The following is a 24,305-nucleotide window of genomic DNA, read 5'->3' on the forward strand; positions in this document are numbered from 1 at the left end:
GGGCCTAGACCCTTCTTCAGAAAATTTTCTGAAGAAGGGTCTAGGCCCAAAACATCAGCGTTCCTGCTCCTCTGATGCTGCTTGGCCTGCTGTGTTCATCCAGCTCTACACCTTGTTGTCTCAGATTCACCAGCATCTGCAGTTCCTACTATCTCCAGGATGGTATGTTGCTTCCATGGGAGCAGCATCAAGGATGTCCTGGAGAAGCTGCAGGGCAAACTTCCAGTGGTTGTCGCATATATCAGTACCAATGATATATTGGAAAAAAATAATGGATTAGGGTGCACAAGCTGAATTTAGGAAGTTGGGACACATTATAAAGTAGGACCTCAAAAATGCTGAACTCAGAACTGCTACGAGTGCCACATCCTAGCAAGCGTAGAAATAACAGGGTGTACTAGATTAATATTGCTGAAGAAAATGGTGCAAGAGGAAAGATTCAGATTCGTGAGACACCAGAAGTGATTCTGGGAAAGATGGAACCAGTACAAACAGGACAAATTGCACCTGGCCAGGACCAGGACGAATATCCTTGCAAGGAGGAACTGTTTCTTTGTGCTTTCAGGGAACAGGAACCTGAGCATGGAGTCAGAGAAGGTAGACCCAAGGACAGAAACATACAAAAAAAAAGGCAGAATAAACAAGGACAAGAAACAAATGGGTCATGGTGCAAAATAAAGCAAAGATGACTAAGAAGGTTTAAAAAGGACAAAATTAAAAAGGCACTGTATCTTAGTGTGTGGAGCATTTGCAATAAGGTAGATGAATTGACAGCACAAATAGATTACATAATTATAATAAAGCTGTAATTAGAGAGACACAGCTGCAGGGGTGACCAAGGTTGGGAAATGAACATCCAGGAGTATTCAATATTTAGGCAGGACAGGCAAATAGGGAAACGCGGTGTGGGAAGCATTATTAGTAAAGGATCGCCAATGCCCAAAGCGAGGAAGGATATTGGCTCTCAAAATAATGATTTTGATTCTGTTCGGGGGGAGATAAGAAACAACAAGGGGCAGAAACAATTTTGGGGATTGTCTATAGGCAGATGCAACAGAAAGCATTAAACAGGAGATTAGAGATGCTTGCAATAAGGGTACAATTATAACCACGGGCAACTTGAACCTACACAGATTTAGCAAACCAAATTAGCAGTAAGAGACGATGATTTCCTGAAGTGAAATGAAAAATGATTAATTAACAATCTTGTTGTGTTGGGGCCACTGCAGAACAGCAATCATAAAATGACAAGTAATCATTAAGGTGGAGAGTGGCACTGAATCTGAAACCAGGATCCTGAATCTAAATTAAAGGAAACTATGAGGGCCTGAGGTGCGAGTTGGCAACATTAGATTGGAGAACCTCACTAAAAAAAAGGGTTGGCAGTGGATAGGCAAGTGCTAATGTTTAAAGAATACATGCATAAATGACAATTATTCCTTCCTATCCAGCATAGGAAAAAATAGAACAGGAAAGGTGGCTCAACCATGGCTTGCAAAATAAATTGTCGATAGTAGGAGATCTAAAGAGGACACATAAATTGCAAGAAAAAGCAGCAAGCCCGAGGACTGGAAGCAGTTTAGAATTCAGCAGACCTGTGGAATTCACGATTCAAGAACATGGCAGAAGCGGGATTGACTAAAAATATGAGGGAATAGATAGATTTTTAAACTAGTAACTTATTGCAGGGTTCTGGACAGCAGGCAGAAAGTGGAGTTAAGGCTAAGATGAGACTAACAATGGTCATATTAAATGGTGCAGCAGGCTGAATTGCCTACTTCTGCTTCTAGTTCTTATGTTCGAAACAGGGCAAAAAGATTGTAAAAGAGGGGCGAATAGTATTTGAGCTTAGACTCAGACACAAAATGTGACTGTAATAGCTTCTATAAATGTGAAGAGGAAAAGATCAATGAGAAATGCAAGTTCTTTACAGTAAGGAAGAGAATTACAATGGGGAACAAAGAAATGACAGAAGAATTGAACATGGATTTTGTTTGTGTCATCACAAATAATTTCCCAGAAATGTTAGAGAAGTTAGGTACAGCGAGAGGGAGGAATTGAAGGAAAAAGTTAAGAAAATCAGCATTATTTAATAATTAATGGTGTTAAAGGCCAATAAATCCTCAGGGCCTGATAATCTGTAATCAAAGCACTAAAGGAAGTGGCCCTTGAAATATTGGGTAAGTTGGTGGTCATCTTCCAAAATGCTATAGATCGGAACAGTTCCTAGAAATTGGAGAGCAGCAGATGTAACCCCGCGGTTTCTTTTAACAGACAGAGAGGAAAAAAAAAATGACAGACCAGTTAGTCTAACATTAGTGGGGAAATGCTAGAATCTATTACAAAAAGGTATGATAACAAAACACTTGGAAAGCATTAACATGATTAGGCACAGTTAGCATGAGTTTATGAACAGGAAAATTATGCTCTACATGTTTGTTTGAGGATTTAGCTAGAAGATTTGTAGATAATGTAGTGTTTTTGGATTTTGCGAAAGCTTTTGATAAGGTCCCACATAAAAAAAAATTAAAGCATGTGGGATTGGAGTTAATATACTGGCATGGAAACTGTGGGAATCTTTTTCTGGACGGCAGGTACTGACTAGTGGTGCACCTTAGGGATCAGTGCTCGAGTCCCAGCTGGTCACAAAATATACTAATGACTTGGAAGAGGGAACCAAATGCAATATTTCCTAGTTTATGCAAAAAGGGATCTGTGTGTTAAAGGGGATGCGCCAATAAAACAGGCAGATGCAGCAAGCAGTTAAGACGACAAACAGCATGTTGACCTTCACCTGCAAGACAACTTGAGTTTAGAAGTAGGGATGTCTTGCTGCAGTTATACTGTCTTCATGACACTGCACCTGGAGTATTGTGCCCTGTTTTGTTCTCCTTACCTAACAAAATATGTACTTGACAAACAGGGAGTTCATTGAAAGTTCATGAGCCTGATATCAGGACTGTCATGGGGGGAGATTGGTTCAACAGGGTCTGTATTCACTTTAAGAAGGACAAGAGGGGATTTGTTTAAAAACAAAATTCTAATAGGGCTAAACTGACTAGGTGCAGGGAGAATGTTTCTTCTGGTTGGGAAGTCTAGAATCAGAGATCAGAGTATTAGCATACAGGGTAGGCAATTTAGGACTGAGATGAGGAAACACTGCTTTACTCATGATAGTGGTCAACCGGTGGAATACACTCCCACAGAAATCTGGAGGCCATATCAGAGTATATTCACCAAAGAGATAAATATTTTAGATATTAAAGGCATCAAGGAGTATGGAGAGAAAGCAGGAATACGGCACTGAAATAGAGGATCAGCCATATACTGAATGGTGAAGCAGCCTCAAACGGTTGAATGGCCTTCGCCTGCTCCTACTTCTTACATATCTATTAAAATCAACACACCCCATTTGGAAGTTTAAAACAATTTTTCTTAATACATTCATCACAAGGATGTATACAAACTATATCTGCAGATACCAGTATGTGAACACAGCCACTTTAAAACTAATTTAAGCAGCAGAATACAAACACCTTCAAAATGGTGCAGTATTATAATAAGCCAAGACACTGTACTGGAGAGACAATGAAAAAAAAATAGCACTTTTGGGCATGTAAGACCTCACAAATGAGGTACAGTGACTTGTTCAAAGTTATCTTAAACAAAATGCTCAAATGTTTCCTCCATATGTTCAGTTACAGTTCAAAAATTTGTTTCACTGAATGGCTGAATCTCTTTTAATTAGATGAAAAATTAAGTATACAAATTGCTCTGAAATGCTTACCTTCATTGTGTCACTCATATCTCGAGAAATATTTGATGCAATTCTCACCAATTCCTTCTCCTTGGATACTAATAAAAAATGCATTTGAAAATGTTAGTTACAAAGTATCATTAAATACCAACTTAAATTGATAATCAGCATGACTCAGGATTAATCTAAAATTGACTGGAAGACCTTAAGATATAGCACTGTTCTGTTTCTATCAAGTAATATTTGCTTAGCAATTACCTGCTCACAAACTCAATTTGGGTTTGGCCAAGACCACTCAGCTCCTGACTTCAGTACAGCCTTAGCTCATAAAAACACAGAACAGCTGAACTCAGAGGTGAGACAAGAGTGACTGCTTTTGACAGGGTATGGCATCAAAGATCTCTAGCAAACTGGAGCCAATGGGAAAAGAGGGAAAGCTCTCCATGGGTGGGAGTCAAATCTGGCACAAAGGAAGATGGCTGTGGAGGTTAGAAGCAAGTCATCTCAACTCTAGGATGTTCCTCAGGATACTGTCCTTGGCCAACCATTTTAGCTGCTTCAACAAACTTGTCCATTAATCAAGGTCAGAAGTAGGGATATTCACTGATAAATGCACAATGTTCAGCACCATTTGCAACTCCTCAGATACAGAAGCAGTCCATGCCCAAATGCAACAAGACTTGAATATCCAGATTTGGGCTGACAAGTAACATCCATGTCACACAAATGCCAGGCAATGAGAACCTCCAACAATAGAAAATCTAATCATCACCCATTGACATTCAAAAGCATCATCACTGAATCCCCCACAATCAACACCCTGTGGGAGTTAACATTCACTAGAAACTAAACTAGACTATATCACATAAATATGGTAGAGCTGGTCAGAGGCGAGATATCTTGTAGCAAGTAACTTACTTCCTGACTCCATAAAGTCCAAGACAAGTCAGTAGCGTAATGGAATATTTGCAACTTGCCTGGATCAGTGCAGGTCCAAGGATGCTCAAAAAGCTCAATACCGTTCAAGTCAAGTCAAGATAATCCTGTTTATTGGCACCACATCCACTCACTCCAGCACTGACACTCAATGATAGTGGTATGTATTACCAACAAGATACACCAAAGACCCTTAGCACCTTCAAAACGTATCGCCATTACAATCTAGAAAGACAAGGGGGGGGGGGGGCGCGCGCAGATACATGGGACCAACACCATCTGCAAGTTCTCCAAGCCACTAAATATCCAGACTTGGAAATATATAGTCATTCCTTCAGTGTCACTGGATCATTGGAACTCTGCACTGGCATTGTAGATCTACCTACAGCAAATGGACTGCACTTGTTCAAGGTGACAGTTCACCACCAACTTCTCAAGGGCAACTAGGGATCAGGAATAAAAAAATACGAAGTCATTCGGTCCATCGAGTTTGTTCAACCATTTAAGTAAATCATGGCTGATTTGATCATCCTCAATTCCACCTTCTGGTTTCATCTCCATAATCATCAAATTGCCCTAACGATTAGAAATCTCTCTAGCTCGGCCTTGAATACATTCAACAACCCAGCCTTGACTGCCCTCTGCAGTGAAGAATTCCTCCTCATTGTCTTAACTTCAGTCTGAGGGGTCGCCCATTTACATTCTCTGGTTCTAAACTCTCCCACAAGTCTAGAGAACAAGTCCAAACTACTCAACTTCTCCTCACAAGAAAACCCCTCCCTAACCTAGTGAACATTCTCTGGTCTGCCTCCAGTGCCAGTATATCTTTGTTCAAACAGGGGAACTAAAACTTCACAGTATTCCAGCTGTGGTCTAATTAGCACCTTACACAGTTTTAGCAAGATTTTCCTCTTTTTAAACTCCTTTCCATTTGGAATAAACACCAACATTCTATTTGGCATCCCTATTGCCCATTGATCTTGAATGCTACCTTGCAATTCACACGCTAGCGCCCCCAAATCACTGTGCTGCAGCTTTCTGCAATCATTTTCCATTTAAATATTCAGCTCCATTTGTTGGCGTCAGACCTAGCACAAAGCAAGACTGTTGACTGCTGGAGGTCAACCATCTTAGCCACAATATTGCTGAGAAACACCTGCAAAATACAGTCCTAGGCCCCACCATCTTCAACTGCTTAATTAATGACTGTTCCTCTATCACAACGTCAGGGGTAAGGATGTTCACTGGGTGCACATCATTCAGTGTCATTCACAACTCCACAGCTCCTGAAGCAGCCTATGTCCAAATACAAGTCTGGGAAAAAAGAATCCTGAATTGGGCTGATATGTGGAAAGTAATATTTGCGCCACATATGCCAGACAATGACCATCTCCATCAAGGGAGAATTTAACCATTACCCTTAGCATTGAGAGCACGTGCATGCATGTGGGGTTGGTGGGGGCTGGGGTAGGACCAGGTGTATAATCACCGAGTCCATATAAAAGAGAGGCAGGGCGTTATTCGCCAAGTAACTCACCTCCTGATTCCTCAAATCCTCCCAACATAGAGAAGGCATAGGTCAAAAGTATGATGGGACAATGTCCATTTGCCTGGATGAGTGCTGCTCCAACAATATTCAAGAAAATCAATTCCAACCAGAACAAAACAGTGCACTTGATAGTCAGCTCATCTGTTATCTTAAACAGTCACACCCTCCATCACCACAGTGGCTGTAGCATACAAGATGCACTGCAAAGATGCAGCAAGGTTTCTTTGAGAGCACCCTCTGAACCCACAATCGCTACCAGCTCGAAGGACAAAGGCAAAGGCAGATGCATGGGAACACGACCACTCACATGATCTCCTCCAAGCCACACACCGTCCTAACTGAACCACACCACCATTCCATCACTTGCTGGTTTAAAGCATTAGAATTCCCTTTGTAGCAACACTCCAGATGTGCTACATTATATAGACTGTAGTGGCTCAAGATAGCTCACAATTGCCTTTAAAGTCCATTACAGATGGACAATAAATGCTGGTCTGGCATTATTTAATTTAAAACAATACCTTATTTTACTCAACTATTTCAATAGCATCCTGGCCAGTATCACCCTGTTGACTTGAGCTAAATTAAAAAAAAAAAAAAAAAAAAAAAAACTGTTGCCCATATTGCAATTCATCCGAACTCCTGGTCACCAATCACCTGTGCTGACCTTGCTGCATCTTTGCAGTGCATCTTGTATGTTGCAGCCACTGTGGTGATGGAGGGTGTGACTGTTTAAGATAACAGATGGGCTGACTAATAAACCAGTTTGGAGATATTATTCATCTCGGAATCAGGTGGGCCCTGAACCCAGGTCTCTTGGCTCAGAGGTAGGGACACTACCACTGTGCCACAAGTACCCTATTGTTGTAACTGCATACAGGTGGCAGACATTAACTTATAATTTCATTGTGCCCATGTAAATATGCTGCTGGGAGGTCTTGTAGCACAATGATAGTAACCTCACCTCTGGGCCAGAAGATCTGGGTTCATGGATGTGGCTATCCTGGAGTTATGTCTCACTGACTTCAGGGTTAAAAAAAAAAAAGGAACACACCCCCATCTACGTCAATGGAGCGGAGATTGAGGGGGTAGATAAGGTCAAGTTCCTTGGAGTGACGGTAACCGACAACCTGTCCTGGACTTTCCATGTAGACGTGACGGTCAAGACGGCACAACGATGCCTCCTCTTCCTCAGATGGCTCAGGAAATTTGGCATGTCCATAAGAACCTTCACCAACTTCTACAGATGCACAACTGAAAGCATACTGTCTGGGTGCATAGCAGCCTGGTATGGCAACTGTTCTGTATTTCCTTATGGTCCTGGGCAGAAGGTGATGTGCACAGCTCAAACTATCACAGAAGCCAATCTTCCATCCATGGACTCCATTTACATGGCTCACTGCTGTGGGAAGGCTGCCAATGTCAAAGACCCATTACACCCTGGTAAATGATCTCTCACAACCTCTTCCATCAGGCAGAAGATACAGAAACTTGAACACGCACCAGCAGATTCAGGAACAGTTGCTTCCCGGCTGTTATTAGACTGATGAATTGACTATCAAGCCTCAGATAATATTGATCTTGCTAATGTTGATCTCAACTAGTGCACACCCTGTGCAATGTAATCTTTATGCCTCTGTCTAAGTCTTTTTGTTCTGTATAACCTTGCTTACAATGATATGCCTGTACTGCTCATAAACAAAGCTTTTCACCGTACTTCGGTACACATGACAATAAAAACCCAATATATCCAAACAGATTGATTAAAAATAGTTTTGTTAATAGGCTGTGTTTTTATAGAAGTATCAAAAAGACGGTCTGAAACTGTGGTTGTTGAGTTAAGGGATACCTGTTTGTAATGCGCATCTCTAAATAAATGTTTATTAAAACAGGTAAAGATTGTCTTCAGAGATAGTAGGAACTGCAGATGCTGGAGAATCTGAGATAACAAGGTGTAGAGCTGGATGAACACAGCAGGCCAAGCAGCATCAGAGGAGCAGGAAGGCTGACATTTCAGGGGTAGACCCTTCCTCAGAAATTGTCTTCAGTTCATACCTGCACCAGATTGTTTTCTGTAGCATAACACTGCATTTATCACCTTACATTTAGGACCTTGCAGGCCAAGTCAATTTAAAATTATCACCATTTTCTTCAAAAGCCCTCCATGGTCTCCGGCCTCTCCCTCTCCGATCCTACAAATCTGCACTGTATTCTTCCAATTCTGACTTCTCCCTTATTCCCAATTTACTTTGTGCTACTATTATAAGGCTGCACATTCAGCTTCCTAGACCCGAGGTTCTGTAATATAGTGTTAAAAAGAGAGATGTAACATTTGTAAGACATACATAATATCTGTTTGCTGAAATTTTTTTTATCACTTGTCCTGCTATCACTTGTGATTGCATCAAATGTTGTTTGATAGTAACTTCAGACACCTACAGGCATGTTAGTCCCTGTATAAAAATGCCAAGTTGGTGAAATTTCTGATTTCATCTCTTACTGCAGAGGGAGCTGCTGGTTAACGTTGAATTGTTTTCCTCCTTCTCAAACAAACGAAGGAATAAAATGTGTCATTTAGTTGCTGGCTGGAGGAAGAAAGGTAGTGTCTTAAAAAGCTGACCATCTACAATACACCCTCTCAGGTGGTTGACAAGCACACAAAGACAGCTCATGCCCGTTTTTAATTTTCCCAATTAAAAAAAATTATATTCATTGGGTTGCCATTCAGTAGGCTCAGCACAGTTAGCTACAAAAGGCACCTGGGGTTTGAAAGAAAATTTTTCACTTGCTTACCTTGTTCTGAATCAACTTCTGTTTTCAACTGAGACGTTACTACAGGCTGATATAGCTTCTGCAGACAATGAAATGCATATTATTAGTAGTAATTATAGAAGATAGGTTCAAATATTTAAATAGTAAATCAAATTAACACCCTCCCTTCTGGTTAGCTTTCAAAATCCTGCAGACTGAACAGTAGTCCAGATTGCAGATCTTTTCTGTCACTCCTACAAGCTATCAGAAATCATACAAGATGGGACAACATTTGTTACATTGCGCTTTAGCTAGCTATGTCAGTATTGTGCCTTTAAGAGATGTATTCTGCCCTGTTTTTCTTGCAGATGAGGGAGTTCTCACTTTTTTTTTTAAGAAATAAGACAAAGAATCAGTCGGCAGGGTCAGGGCTCCCGCATACCCAGGAAGGCTTTTAGTTATGCCTCCAGCTAGTTGAGAAGATTTCTGCTGGTTGCTGGAGTGAAGTCTTAGACAGCAAGGCTTCATAGAAATCAAAAGGGGCAGATTGTTCTCTCTACTAGACTGAAGAGAGTCAGCAAGCGAGAATCATTACAGAGTTGCTCATTTGCCTTTACTAAGAGTGCATTTATGGGATGCTGCCTATATTGGAACAGTTGATGATTAGTAGTTAAACAATACATTATCTTGTTAACTTTTTCAATAAAGTTATGTCAATTCTTCTTTTTGCTGTATTTTGATTGTGTTGTAAGAAAAAAAAAAGCATCTGGATTAAAGCTTAGTGGTGGACCAATCAAATTTGTACTTGTCCACAATGTGGCTCACTGAAAGAACTGCTGACTTTGTCTGCTTTTTCACAAGTTTTCTAGTGACTTTCTCATACTTCTCTAGACTTCTCTTTTACAAAAATTTCACCACTCGTCTTTTAAAGACGAGTAAACACTTTGCTTCCTAATTTGATAAAGCATTTCAAGGGTCAACAATGTAGCACATAAAAATATTTTTGTAATTCTTCCTTTCACTATTACGTAACAGGTGAAAGCAGTTTGGTTTTATGCAAGTGTAAAGTGCTCATAAACACAAAGGCCAGATTCTGTTATAACTGAGGCTATCAGCACTAAGTTATTATGGGACAAAGCAGACAGCAAATATTGAAGCACGTGCATGCCCGGTGAAGTGTGAAAACTCAGACACTGCTCTCAGATTCACCTTGCATCTCAAAGCAGACCGAACATTGATTTGCTATATATGCTCGACTCCATATCGAAATACTGGAAAAATTTAGGGCTATTACAATCAGGAGTAAAAGGAGATTTACATGCTGTCTGGCAGTGATAATTGCTGCTGCACAAACTTCCTGTCCCTTAATTTTGAGGGAGGGAAAAAAAAATAATCACGGATACGGATATCAATGAACAGGCCAGCATTTATTGCCCATCCCTAATTGCCATGGACTTGGAGTCACATGTATGGTAGACCAGATAAGGACAGCAGTTTCCTTTCCTGAAGGACATTTGTGAACCAGATATATTTTTCCAACAATTAACAATGGTTTCATGGCTATAATTAGACTCTTAATTCCAGATTTTCAAAATGAATTGCATCTGAACCCCAGTCCCCAGAACACTACCTGGATTAAAAGCCTAGTGTTAATACTCTAAGCCACCCCTCCCATTAATTTGGAAATGCAGATATTTTTAAAAAACATTTTCTGCCTGTTTGTTATCTCTTTCTTTTAAATTCATCTGTCCTTCACAATCTTTGTCAAATACAGTAGAAGGGATTTATGAAACTAGCCTAGTAATTCAGGGAGCTGGACTTGAAATCAGATGCAATTCGAATGTCCTATCTGCCTAGGTGTAACCTTTTAATAAAAAAAGGGGAGTCAATTCACTAAATCCGGAAAAAGCAGCTCGCAATATTGGTGACCACAAAACTGCCAGATTGTCAGAAAAACCCATCTAGATTCAGCACATGTTTTGACATCGAGTTTTTGGCTGTTCTGAAGGAGAAATTATCAGAAGGAGAAATTATGCACCAGTGTGTGTCCTAGCATATCCCTCACTATTAATATAAAAAAGTGTGGGATTGGGGGTGATTGTATAGTTGGAGCCATGGGATGGAAGTCACAACCAACAGATGAGATCCATGAATAATCCCATTTGCAATGATGGTGCAGCACACTATTGCAAGACTCAAGACTGAAGCATTTACAAAAATATTTTGTCAGAGGTGTCCAGTTGATACCAACATCACGATCAAGAAAAAGCCAGGTGCATTTGAAACAAAAGGCAAGCAACATTCTGGCCATGGTGCTGAAACTTCAGATTTTTTTCAAAAAAAAACTTTAAGAGGCAAGTGCATCACTCTCAATGTCAGAATTTATTGGTTATCCATAACTACTCTTAAATCTGGCGGTGAAGCACCTCTTTGACCTATAACGCATCTGGTGCGGGTACACCTATATAAGGTAGTGTTAGTAGGGGAGGTTCAGGATTTTGGCATAATCGCAGCAAAGGAACACTGTTACAGTTCAAAGTCAGAGTGGTGCGTGGATTGGAAAGTGTTGGTGTTGGCGTTCCCATGCAATGGGGCACAGAGATCAAGAGGCAGGGCACTTGTTACAGAATTCCATGCCTCCTATCTGCTTTTTTGCAGTCAGAGAGTATATATGTCCAGCCCAGTTAAGTTCTGGTCAATGGTACATCAGCATTCTGAGATATTCCCTTTTTGCAAAATTTTTTCAAAAAAAAAAAAAAAAAAAAAATTTGCTCATGGCATACATACCACGCTGAGCCAGGCCATCATTTATTGACCACCCCGAATTACCCCTTAATCTGAGTGGTTTGCTAGAACCATTTCAGAGGGCAGTTAGGAATGAAGCATATTGCACAATCACACATAGGCTAGACCAGGTAAGCAGGGCGGATCTCCTTCCCCATGGGATATTAGTGAACCATTTTTGTGCCAACACTGGACAGTCACCACTGGGCATGTTTTAATTTCCAATTTTTAAAACCAAAAAAAAAATATTGAATGCAAATTTCACCACCTGCTATTATGGAATTTGAACCCATGTCCTCAGAGAATTATCCAAGCCCAATGACATTACCATTATATCACTGCCTTCCCCCTTGGCACGTGAGGCAAAAATGTGACTTGTCACTTACTCCAAGCCTGAATATTATTCAGGAACTGCTGTTTACGGATACTGATTGCTTCAGGTTTGTGGAATTGCAAATGGTACTAGACACTGCAAAAGTCAGTGAATATCTCCACCTCTAACTACACGATTGAGTAATGGTCATTGATAAAACAGCTGACGATAGTGGTGGCTGGATGGTTATGCTGAGGAGCTTCTCCAATTTCCTAGGGCTGACATAATTCGAAGACATAATTGTAGAAAGGATTTATCTAACTAAATTAAAGCAGATGTCCTACCATTGGTTTCAGCAACATCATGCAACTGGATTTGGTTAGATACTGTCATACATAAAGCATAGGGCTGAACATACTGGCGCAAATCAGTACAAACTGAATTTCAGGACAAAGATATCAAAAAAAATGTAAACATACGAGTGATTCCCTTTCTGCTTTCATGGTCCTAGCAAGATGTCCAACAACCTTCCTTGGAAACTGCTTACGTTTTGAAGCCGTCTCTTTAATGCATTCATCCAAATCATCATCTAAAGTCCTTATGTCACTACCTGAAATTAAAGTTATTTGCAGCATTTTTAATTAAAAGGTAAAGTTTTGGTTTACAAAGTATTAAACCAACTGATGAACTTATTGAACTCCGTTTCTGCATAGACACAATGAATAGAAAAACCTCAAATTTTGCCTAGCAAACAATATTGAAGAGGTACAGAAATGTTAAGATCAGAATCGTCAGTATCAGCCTCTGGATCATCAAAAGCAGAATTGTATCAGGAGAGATTAACAGATTCAATCTAGGTAGAATTAGGAGTTAAGAAAGCAAAAGAATTAATCCAAAATATTACGGTGATACCCAATTCAACATTTTAATTGGCAGCAAAACAAAAAAATCACCCGAATACATTTAATTACAACGGGGTAACTCAAGTTCTGCTCTCCAACTTTGTTAGATGTCAATGCTTCCTTTTCTACACATTTTAACAGTGAAGTAATTGAAAATGTACTAATTTGACAACAATAGTATTAATTTCATTGATATATCAGTCATGTTAATTCATCTCTGCTGGGCACGAACCTCCTCTTTCTCAATCTCCATTTTCTACTAATTTTGTTTTCACATTTGTAACAGGCATCCTCCCAAAACAACTTCTCACTGGTAAAGGCATTTCTTCGGAGTTCTTTATTGGATTAACAGCTAATTATTGCTTTTGATTTTGACTTCCCCATAAGTTGAACATTTTCTGAGCATATACCATATCCCTCCATAATTTTAAGACTTATTAAAGCTACCCTTCAGCTTTCCCTCTTAAAAAAGTGTCAGCCTCTGCTGTGTTTAGATTTTCACACACACACACACACACATTCTGTGCAGCTGTGTAAGAGGAGAACAAATTTGACTCTACATCTCCGAGTCAGAGATGTACAGCACAGAAACAGACTCTTCGGTCCAACTCATCCAAGCCAACCAGATATCCTAAATTAATCTATTCCCATTTGCCAGCATTTGGCCTGTATCCCTCCAAACTCTTCCTATCCATATATCCATCCTGATGCCTTTCAAACGTTGCAATTGTACCAGCCTCCACCACTTCCTCTGACAGCTCATTCCGTTCACACACCATCCTGTGTGAAAAAGTTGCCCCTTAGCCCTTTTAAATCTTTCCCTTCTCATCCTAAACCTACACCCTCTAGTTTTGGACTCCCTCACTCTACAGAAAAGACCTTGGCTATTTACCCTATCCAAGATTTTATAAACTTCTAAAACATCACCCCTCAGCCTCCAACACTGCAGAGAACATAGTCCCAGCCAATTTAGCCACCTACTATAGCTCTAGCCCACCAGCCCTGGTAATTGCCTTGAAAATCTTTTCTGAATCCTTTCAAGCTTCACAACATCTATCCTATAGCATGGAGACCAGATTGGAACACAGTATTCCAAAAGTGGCCTAACCCAACATCCTGTACAGCCACAACTCAAGCTCCCAGCTCCTATACTCAATGCACTGACCAATAAAGGCAAGCGTACCAAATGCCTTCTTCACTACTGTCTACCTGTGATTCCATTTTCAAGTCCTGACCATTAAGTATACAAGTCCTGCCCTGACTTGCCCTAGCAAAACATAACATCTCACATATATCTACATTAAACGCCATCTGCCACTGCTCAGCCCATCTGATCGGGGTCCCATTGTACACCTGCAAACTTACTAACCATACTTCCTATATTCGCATCCAAATCATTGATATAAAATGACAAAAAAAGCAGTGGACCCAGGACTGATCCTTGCGGCATACCGCTGGTCACAGGTCTCCACCCCATCCAAGAACTAATGTTCCACCACCACTCTCCATCTCCTACCTTTGAGTCAATTTTGTATCTAAACGGTTAGTTTCTCCCTGTATTCCATGTGATCTAATCTTGTTAGCCAGTCTACCATGCAGAATCTTGTCAAACACTTTTCTGAAGTCTACGTAGACAAAATCCACCAATCTGCCTTCAATCTTCGTCACTTCTTCAAAAAAAAAAGTTAGCGAGACACGATTTCCCACACACAAAGCCATGTAGACTATCCCTAATCAGTCCAAATACACGTAAATCCTGCCCCTCAGGATCCCCTCCAATAACTTGCCCACAACTGATGTCAAGCTCACCAGTCTATTGTTCCTTGGATTTTCCCTACCACCTTTCTTAAAAAAGTGACACCACATTAACCAACCTGCAGTCTTCCAGCACCTCACCTCAAATCTCTTACTTGAGCAAGATTATATTCACGTATATTTGAGGTACCAGGAGGTTTTGATAATTGAACAGACCCCCATTTAACTTCAGCAGAGATACCTCAGACAGTGTCTTTCCCCACTGTGCCTTGGCAGCAGCTGCCCCAGGCTTTAGTATGTCCCTCAACATGTAGTCCTGGAGCTTGGAATATGCCAGTCTGCAACACTCAATCAGGGTCAAGTCTTTTCTAAAAAAAAAGGAAGACCAACAAGTTTCAGGCAGACCAATGGAGTGTCTTTCACCACGTTAAATGGCCCTCTAGAGGCAGTTGACATTTGTATCTATAGTCTGTTGCCCTGAACACACTGTACAGCACAGAATCCTGCGTCACAGAACTGTTCAGGAAGAACCTTACCAAAAACCACTGCATCTCTCTTTAGATTACCTTTGCATAGGCACATTCCAGAAAGAGATGCGTGACAGTCTCATCTCTCCACAGCCACTTTGAGGGCAGTGTGCGGTGGAACAGAGATCCAGGAATGAGGCTTTCTGCCAAATGACTTTGCTAGTCTGCTCAGGGAACCACCGAACAAACGTCAACCTTCTCCTTTCAACACCGCTTCCCCCCCCCCCCCCCCCCCCCAACACCGAAGGGTCTCGAAGACACTACGTGCTGACCACTGCTAGTTGGATTTGTGGTCAAAGAGGTGCTTTTCTTCACGAATTTCTCCACAAGGGACCAGTGATACAGGACAGTCCAACTACTTGTAGCGTTCCGCTGCCAGACCTATCCTTGATAACATGGGGGCAGGTAGAACCTCAGTAAGTAGTGACACTTGGTGTTAATGTATCAAGGGTCTATGCACTACTTGACGCAGCCACGCACAAAGGTGGCCATCAGGGCAAGGGTGGCATTGATTATGTTAGCCCTCCCCTTTGTCCAATGATTTATACATGGTGTCTCTTTGCACTCGGTCTGTCTTCAACCTCCAAATGAAATATGCTTGCAGGGCAAGTGGGACTTAAACCCAGATATTCTGGCTCAGGTCTGATATTATAATCATTTTTGTACTACCATTTTGTATTATGGTGATTGAAGTGTGATCTAACCAAGGTTCTATATGAGTTTAAGAACTTTATTTTTCAGGTATTCTTCCACAAAAAGGAACTCCAGATCTGCGTTTGATATTTAATTACCTCAACTTGCAATACTACTTTTAACTAGTTATAAATTAATACCCCATTGTTTTTCCTCCTTGTTTGGACATTATTTGCCCTATCAAAAATGCACCACTGCACACATTTATGCAACAGGTCATTTGCCATTCTTACATCCATTCTGTAAGTATATTAACAACTAACACTGCTGCAAAGAAAAGCCAGGCTGTTCTCACTCATGGGCAGAATCACAAGAATACAAAACTTCAAAAATAGGAATGATTTAAAATCACATGACAAAAGAGTGCCGATTGGTTGGTAAGCGAAGTGATTGGTTCAAATATTTTGCAAGCGTAGACTGCTTGAGCATAGTTAACACTGCTTGTTGTGAACAGCCAAAGATGTGCTATATGATACCAATCATTGGGACATACAGCCAACTATAGTGTATATAATAAGCTACAGAATTTTCAACACAATCTTGATGGTTGTTTCACTTTAGCCCTTGTTGTTTCCTTCTACTGGATGTGAAGGGCTAAGTCATGTATATTTTGTGGTCAAATTTTCAAAGCCATGCTGCCAGCACACTACAAATTGCAAACTTAGAAAAAAAAAATCAAAAATATTCAAAAACCACATGCTGCCAGCAGATCATGTTCTTCTCTCAGATGAAAATATAGCAATCATTCACAAGGATTGATGAACCAACAATGTGAGTTCTTTATTTCTGGGACAATGACAACTGAAAGAAAAATACATTAGGCAAATCTGCCCACAAAATTAGATAATTTCCAATCAACTTGTTCAGAGATATTATTATACACCCAGAGCAGGTGGGACCTGAACCCAGTGAGATACTACCACTGCACCACAAGACCCCTGCTCCTAAAATTATGTTTGGACTGCACCATTAACAAAGAAAGGTCAACATTTTGGAAGCTGAAATGGGAGGACTGTGGGCAGCTTGTCAAGAACAACAACCCAAGCTTGACATCAAATAAAACAACCAAGCTACACAAGCTTACTGAAGGCCTTCTGAAAATTCAGGTACATCATACCTACTCATACTCATGTTTACACTTCCTTAGTTCAAAAAATGAAGTTGAATATTAGAACAAAATAGAAGCAAAAAGACTTGATTGTCCCTCGAGCCAATTGTAGTGTTCTACATGGCCATAGCTAATTCAACAGGTTTAACTCCACTTTCCTATATCTGTGACCCATATTCCTTCATTTCCAGGAAAAGGTCTTTGAGCTTTAAAATATTCAATGAAGGAGCATCCACAAACCTCTGGAGGTTGAGATTTCCAAAAATTCACAACCCTTAGTTAAGAAATCCCTCTTAACCAGAGTCTGAAAAGATCAACTGTTTAATCTGAGACTCTGCAGACGTTCTAGATTCCCCACAGAAGAAACCCCTCAGTGTCTAACCTATCAAGCCCATTCAGAACTTTGATGATTGAATGAGATCACAGTAGTCTTCCAAACTCCAAGCTTTTGAAGCCAATTTACAGTCTCCCAGGCTGTTATCAAATATCATATTTCCTGACAAATATGGCCAGGACAGTACAGATGTAATTGGTTTAGCAATGTCAGTATGCTGATCAAATTAGCGCACCATAAATACTACTGAATTGGTGATCTTATCCTGCCAAGTGCCATATATCTGAGACAGCAAATCTGGGAGCAGTCCAGCCTTTTCTTCTGCCTACCATTTTTGTTCAGGTCTCACCACTAAAAAGTAACAAGTTCCTCCCAACAGTGTCCAGATTTTGCTTATGCATTTCCACTGAACTCTTCCCTGCCAGAATAACGTAACATTTTGTCCAGTGACCTGCTCTTGGAAAGCTGGGTCTCTTGTATGGAAAATATGTTTAAATCCAGTCTAATTCCATGTCAATCATGGTTGCGGAACACACCTTATTGACTCAATTCCACGTACATGGACCTGACATCTCCTTTTTCATTTGTTGTGTTTGTTTGTCTGATGCAATGGATTCCATCCACTTGTTGAGCAGGCACTCTCAAGTTCCAAGGACAAGCTAAGACAGATCAACTGTAGCAGATAAGCAATTTACCAGGTGGAGGCTGCATAACACGAGGTGAATGGTGCCTGGCCAGTGGGGAGTGATGGACACTAATGACATTGTGAAAATTCATAGCATCCATTCTGTGCCAATTTAATATCATAACGTTTAGGATTGACCTCAATTAATACATATTTGTCTGCAGACTGCTGACTTGACAACGTTAACCATACACAAAACATGCCTGATCATTTATAGATCAAGCCTCAATCCAGATGAATATTCTTACACAAAGAATGACATAATGATATACTTCAATAAACTATACTTAGTTACAAAGGTTGTTCAACTTCCAGGTCTTACTTTATTTATCATAATTGGGTACATAAGAATAATTTCAGAAGATCATTTATCTCTACAATCATTTTTCCAAGATTTGTTTAGACAAAAGCAAAGATGAATTTGTACAGGAGAAATGAAATCAGGCAACTTCAGAAAGTTTTGACTTTTCTGAAAGCACAACTGCCTTAATACATCATTTTGCATCAAATATGATTAGTATCTGGAGATTGCAAGGAAAATTGGACTGAATTTATTGGGTTCCATACCATGTCTGAGCTCATCTTCCTCTGAGACTTCTTGCCATAACAGCCCATTGACAAGGATATTCTCCTGAACAGCAGTCTCAAATATCTGAAAACAGAATTATTGTATGTGTTCCAAGTTAATTAAATTCAATAAACAGGATCAGTTTTTTTTTTAAAGATAAAGTTGGGTGAGTCTCATGTCCTTATTAAAGTGAGAATTAAACAGCAACTTATGTGGAGAAAATGATACTGCGATAATCCCCACCCCACCCGCTCCCCTACACCCTACTCCCCTCCCCACCCGCTCCCCCACCTGCACCCCTGAACCCCGCCCCCACCCACTCCCCTGCCCCCCACCCCACCTGCTCCCCTGCCCACCTGCTCCCCTGCCCCCCGCCCCCCGCCCCACTGCCCCCCTCCCCACCTGCCCCCCACCCGCTGCCCCCATCCCCACCCTCTTCTCCGCCCGCTCACTCCCCTCACCACCCCCACCAACCCCCCCAGTTTACCTACTCCCCTGTCCCTATCCCCGCCCCCCATTCACCTACTCCCCTCACCGCCCACCCCGCCTCGGTCCACTCACCTGCGCCCCTCCCCCTTCACCACCTCTTCTCCCCATCCCCGGTCAACTCACCTGCTGGGCCTCTTGCGGGATAGTTTTCAGCCGTTTCCGTAGTGGCTCCACCACGCGCTCGAGCGCAGCCAACACCGCGCGCTTCGAGGAGCAGCGCACGCGGCCGACCTGAGCCTCCATCCTCTGACCCGGCTATTCGGTCGGTTCAAATTCTCAAACTTGCCGGCTCGCGAGTTCACTTTCCCGCCTCTTTCCGTTACAGGCTGGTATCCCCGTCTGAAACATCACCAGAAAGTTCCGATCAGAAACACAACCTTAATAACAGTTCCGGCCAGCCAGCTGATTCATTCTTCAATCAGTCTCAAATCATGTACAGAACGTACAATGCAAGTCAGACTGTTACTTTTGAGAAAATTAAATCCAATGGCTTTCTCAATAGCTCATCAGAATATAAGCCACTAGCATTAGTAAAATAAACTGCGCAACTTGCTACGCATAAAGAGCTACGACAGAAACGGAAGTGCGTTAGTTTTTGTACTCCGGGTAAGATGAGTGGGTGTATCGATTGTCACTGTCACCTTGCAGCGCCGGAGTTCCTTACAGTAAGAGCTAAACCTAGGGCACTGAGCCCTTTCACTGTCAGTACAGACAATGTTTTCTCTATTCTCGTTTGTGTGGATAAATGCTTCCTCGTACGACCACTAGCTCTGGCTCAATTTTTAATATCACTTTCCCTTCAACCAGAGAAGTCTTAATACGTAGAAGGTGGGCATTCGATCCGTCGTGCTTGTTAGCTCTTCAAATGAGCATCGTTACCGAGTGCAAATCTCTCGCTTTTCTCCCATATCCATGCACCTTATTTTTTAAATCTAAATAATCGACTAATGCCCTCACGGTTGCCTCAATTGACCTTGCCTCCACCACACTTTAAGGCAGTACTCCAAACACTATTTAGTCGTTGAGTGAAAACGTTATTTCGCATAATTGCTCTTGTTCCGAGTTTGCCATCCAAGGAAATAATTTATCTCCATAATTTCTTCAACCATCTTCAATATATCAATTAGATTATTCCTCAACATTCACGACAAAGGTAACACAAGCCGAGTAAGTGTACTTTGTCCTCACAATTTAACACTTTAATCCTGGTGACGTTCTGGTGAATCTATGCTGCATCCCTTCAAGACCAATATATCCTTTCTAAGGTGCAATGCTAAGAACTAATTACCTACTCGAATTAGGTTTTAAGCAAAACTTTACGTAACTATAAAATAACTTCCACTTCCTTGTGTAATAGCAGGGTCTAGGCCCGAAACGTCAGCCTGTCTGCTCCTATGATGCTGCTTGGCCTGCTGTGTTCATCCAGCCCTGCACCTTGTTGTCTCGGATTCTGCAGCATCTGCAGTTCCTACTATCTCTGTATCTTTGTACCTGTTGATTTTCAGTGAGTCCTGCATTTAGATTCCTAAATCTCCCTCCTCTTCCACAGTTCTAAACTTCTTAGCATTTAGAAAATACTCTGATCTTTATTTCTCAGGTCCCAAGTGGGTGATCTTACAGTTCCTCATGTAGAGTGCAAACTACCACAGCTTTATTCACCTTCCTTGGTGTGTTTGTCCCCTAACAATGTGCTTCTCATAGCACAATCTTTATCATTCCGTAAATTTGGTGTAGGCAAATTTTGGTCCTGTTGCCTCAATTCTTAAATCAATATATATGCACTAGTATATCATATGTGTGTGTTATACCTCTGAGTAAAATATTGGTGGGTTAAAGTCTCAATCCAGAAGTTGAGCACAAAAATCTAGGTTGACTTCCCAGTGCAGTACTAAGGTACGGTTGTACTGTTGGATGTGCTTTTTTTTGGGGTGTGATGTTAAAGTGAGGCCCCATATGCTCTCTCATGTGGATGCCAAATTCTCAAGGCAGGTTCAGAGAGAAAGAGAGTTATTTTCAGCTTCCTGACAAATATTTGCTTCTCAAGCAACATCATAAAATAGATTATCTAATCACTGTCACATTGCTGCTGTGGGATGTTATTGTGCATATATTAACAGTCTATTTCAAACATTTCAGCAATGTTATACTTCAGACACACAGGGGCCTAAGCAATTGAAGGGCATCCATTTAGATGAAAGCACTTAAAATTGGAGGTGATCAAGAGATGGAGAGAGGAGGAAACTGAGGGAGATGTGGACTGATGGAGAGAGGAGGAAACTGAGGGAGAGAGGAATGGAGACAGAGGAGGAGGAGGGACTGAGTTAGAGAAGACAGAAATGAGGGAGGAAGAGGATGATATAGAGAGGTTGGAGGGAGAGAGGATGAAAATAGAGTCTGAGTGGAAGGAGGGATGGAGGGAGAGGTGCAGGAGGATGGAGGGAGGAAAGAGGGAGACAGATTTAAGGAGACAGGAAGAAGATGAAGATGGAGATAGAGGATAGGAAGGATGGCAATGGGTTGAGGGAGAGGAGGAGGAGGATCACAGGAAGTTCAATCCTCAAGTGAAGGAAAACAAGAGTAAAGCCCCGCACTCCGGTGTGAAGTCCAGACCCTTTAAATCAGTGAACACACACATACACACACCATGTAAACGATCCACGATCATCACTGGAAGAGTTTCAGGGGCATTTTTCCACTCCACTACTTCATCTTCAATCAATGTCACAAATGCACAATAATTGATTACACTTCATAAAGTACTTTGTTGTGGAGCGCTTTGGGATATCCAGAGTTTGTGAAAAGCAAATTTAAATCGATCGTCTTCTGAGTAATTTGGAACAGAACATGCTGAAAATATTCAGCAGGCCTGATACCAGGAGTTCATATGAGAAATCACAGACCAGGAACTTGAACTCCATGCTTTGGACTACAAGCAATTTCATGGTTTCTTTCAAGAGTTCCAGAAGCTGCAATATTTTCCTTTTCAATTTTTGTCGTTCTCCACAGAGTTCTGGCAAATGATTTTAAGCCTCAACTGCCATCACCAAAATAATGTTCTGGCCAACACCTCATTTTGACTTGTCTGTGATGTGGATGCAAAAAAACCCCATGAGGAAAAAAGAGGAGGGGAGCTCCCCAGCTATAGAATAAATAGCTAATACTTCCATTTTTCATTTAGCAATATCATTCTCTGTGTACTGAAGGACTGATGAAATTGAGGGATATCTTTCAGGGATCATGAATTCTATCAATTTTACATTCACCCAATCTCTGTTGATGGCATGTTTCAGCAAAACTCTGTAAATTCCTTTATGACATCTGCTTCCATTGCCTCCATGTCCTGCAAAAGCTCAATCATAAAATTGTCCTAGTGTTCAAATCCCTTCATGGCCTCTCTGTTGTCTCATCTACCAACAACCTTGTGAGATATCTCATTTCTCTGCTTCTGATCTATTGCATCTTCAACATTAATCACTGCATCAGTGGCAGCCACGCCTTCCTTCATTACTCGTGGAGAAGCAATGACCTCGTGATACTACTGCTAAACTATTAATCCAGAAACTCAGCTAATATTCTAGACACTCGGGCTTGAATCCCACCATGGATTGTGGAATTTGAATTCAATTTAAGAAAAAATATGGAATTAAGAATCCTAAAGAACACAGATGGTGAAGGAACAACAAGAGGCAAGAACATATTTCACTCATCCTCACCAGTCTGCTTGCTGCAGATGCATCTATCCATGACTATATTGGTAAGAGTGACCACCGCACAGACTTGTGGAGACGAAGTCCCACCTTCACATTGAAGTGTTGCCTGGCACTATCACCATGCTAAATGGGACAGACTTTGAATAGATCTAGCAGCTCAAGACTGGGTATCCATGAGGTGCTGTGGACCATCAACAGCAGCAGAATCATACACTAGCACAATCTGCAACTTGATGGCCTGTCAACCATTACCATCAAGCCAGAGATCAAACGTGGTTCAATGGAGAGTGCAGGAGTGCATGCTAGGAGCAACACCAGGCATACCTAAAAATGAGATGTCAACCTGATGAAGCTACCAAACAGGGCTACTTGTGTGCCAAAGAGCATAAGCAGCAAGTGATAGACAAGTGACAATGGCTCAAATATGAAGTCTGCAGTTCTGCCAAATCTAGTGAATGGTGGAAGACCATTAAACAACCCATTGGAGGAGGAAGCTCCACGTACATCTGGAGGCTGAGGGGTGACCTTTATAGAGGTAGGGGCATCAGGGGGTAAATAGCCAAGATCTTTTTCCCAGGGCAAGGGAGTCCAAAACTAGAGGGCATGGGTTCATGGTGAGAGGGGAAAGATTTAAAGTGACCTGAGGGACAACTGTTTCACACAGATGGTCGTGCGTGAATGGAATGAGCTGCCAGAGGAAGTGGTGGAGGCGGATACAATTTCAAAATTTAAAAGGTATCTTGATGGGTACGTGAATAGGAAGGGTTTAGAGGAATATGGGCCAATTGCTGGCAAATGGGACTAGATCAGTTTAGGATATCTGGCCAGCATGTACGAGTTGGAACAAAGGGCCTGAGGGTCTGTTTCCGTGCTGTATAACGCTATGACTCTATATTTAAAGGATTGTAGATTCTAACCAACTTGCAGAGCTGAAGGAGACAAAAAATAATGAATGGTAAGGCCATAGATATATTTGAAAACAATGATGAGAATTTTAAAATTAAGATGTTCTCAACAGAAACAGTGTAAGGATAATAGGTGAGTAAGACTTGGTGTGAGTTAGGACATGAGCAAAAGGAATTAGAATTACCTCTCGTTTAAGGAAGATTGAAGATCGTAATAGTCAAAACTAACAGTTATGTAGGCATGAGTAAGGGTGCCTGTAACAATTGAGCTAAAGCAAGGTGAAATTGGATGATGTTACAGATGGGAGATCTCAAATATGAAGTCAGAATCTAATTTCAGGAGCGTGGTTGCAAACAGTTTGGCTTCATTTCATACTTTAGTCAAAGATAGGATGAAGTTGGTAACTAGGGAATGAAATTTGAAGCAAGATCAGAAAATACTGGTTTAGTTTTCAAATATTTAATTGGAGGAGATTGCTAATCATCCAGTCCTAGATGTCGAATAAGCATTTAGCAATAGTTGGAAAGTCAAGAAAGAC

The 24,305-nt window shown here is 41.2% G+C and overlaps 1 protein-coding gene across 2 annotated transcripts in view; it reads right to left on the reverse strand.

Moving 5' to 3' along the window:
- The window catches only part of nsl1 (NSL1 component of MIS12 kinetochore complex), a 21,811-nt gene extending 1,958 nt beyond the window's left edge, over positions 1–19,853 (reverse strand). Inside the window, exons 1-6 of one of the 2 annotated variants that reach the window (XM_048600777.1) lie at positions 19,793–19,853; positions 19,275–19,490; positions 18,662–18,746; positions 12,570–12,700; positions 9,036–9,093; positions 3,788–3,855 (exon numbers count right to left, since the gene is read on the reverse strand). In XM_048600777.1, the coding sequence (XP_048456734.1) occupies positions 3,788–3,855; positions 9,036–9,093; positions 12,570–12,700; positions 18,662–18,746; positions 19,275–19,394 (462 nt within the window). In that variant the 5' untranslated portion in view covers positions 19,395–19,490; positions 19,793–19,853. Of the gene's footprint in view, positions 1–3,787; positions 3,856–9,035; positions 9,094–12,569; positions 12,701–18,661; positions 18,747–19,274; positions 19,491–19,597; positions 19,707–19,792 lie in introns of those variants that run through there. The other variant, XM_020529869.2, reaches the window with a different exon arrangement.
- Positions 19,854–24,305: the final 4,452 nt, after the last annotated feature.

The sequence above is a fragment of the Rhincodon typus genome, chromosome 9, assembly GCF_021869965.1.
Source record: "Rhincodon typus isolate 14 chromosome 9, sRhiTyp1.1, whole genome shotgun sequence".
Lineage (NCBI taxonomy): Eukaryota > Metazoa > Chordata > Chondrichthyes > Orectolobiformes > Rhincodontidae > Rhincodon > Rhincodon typus.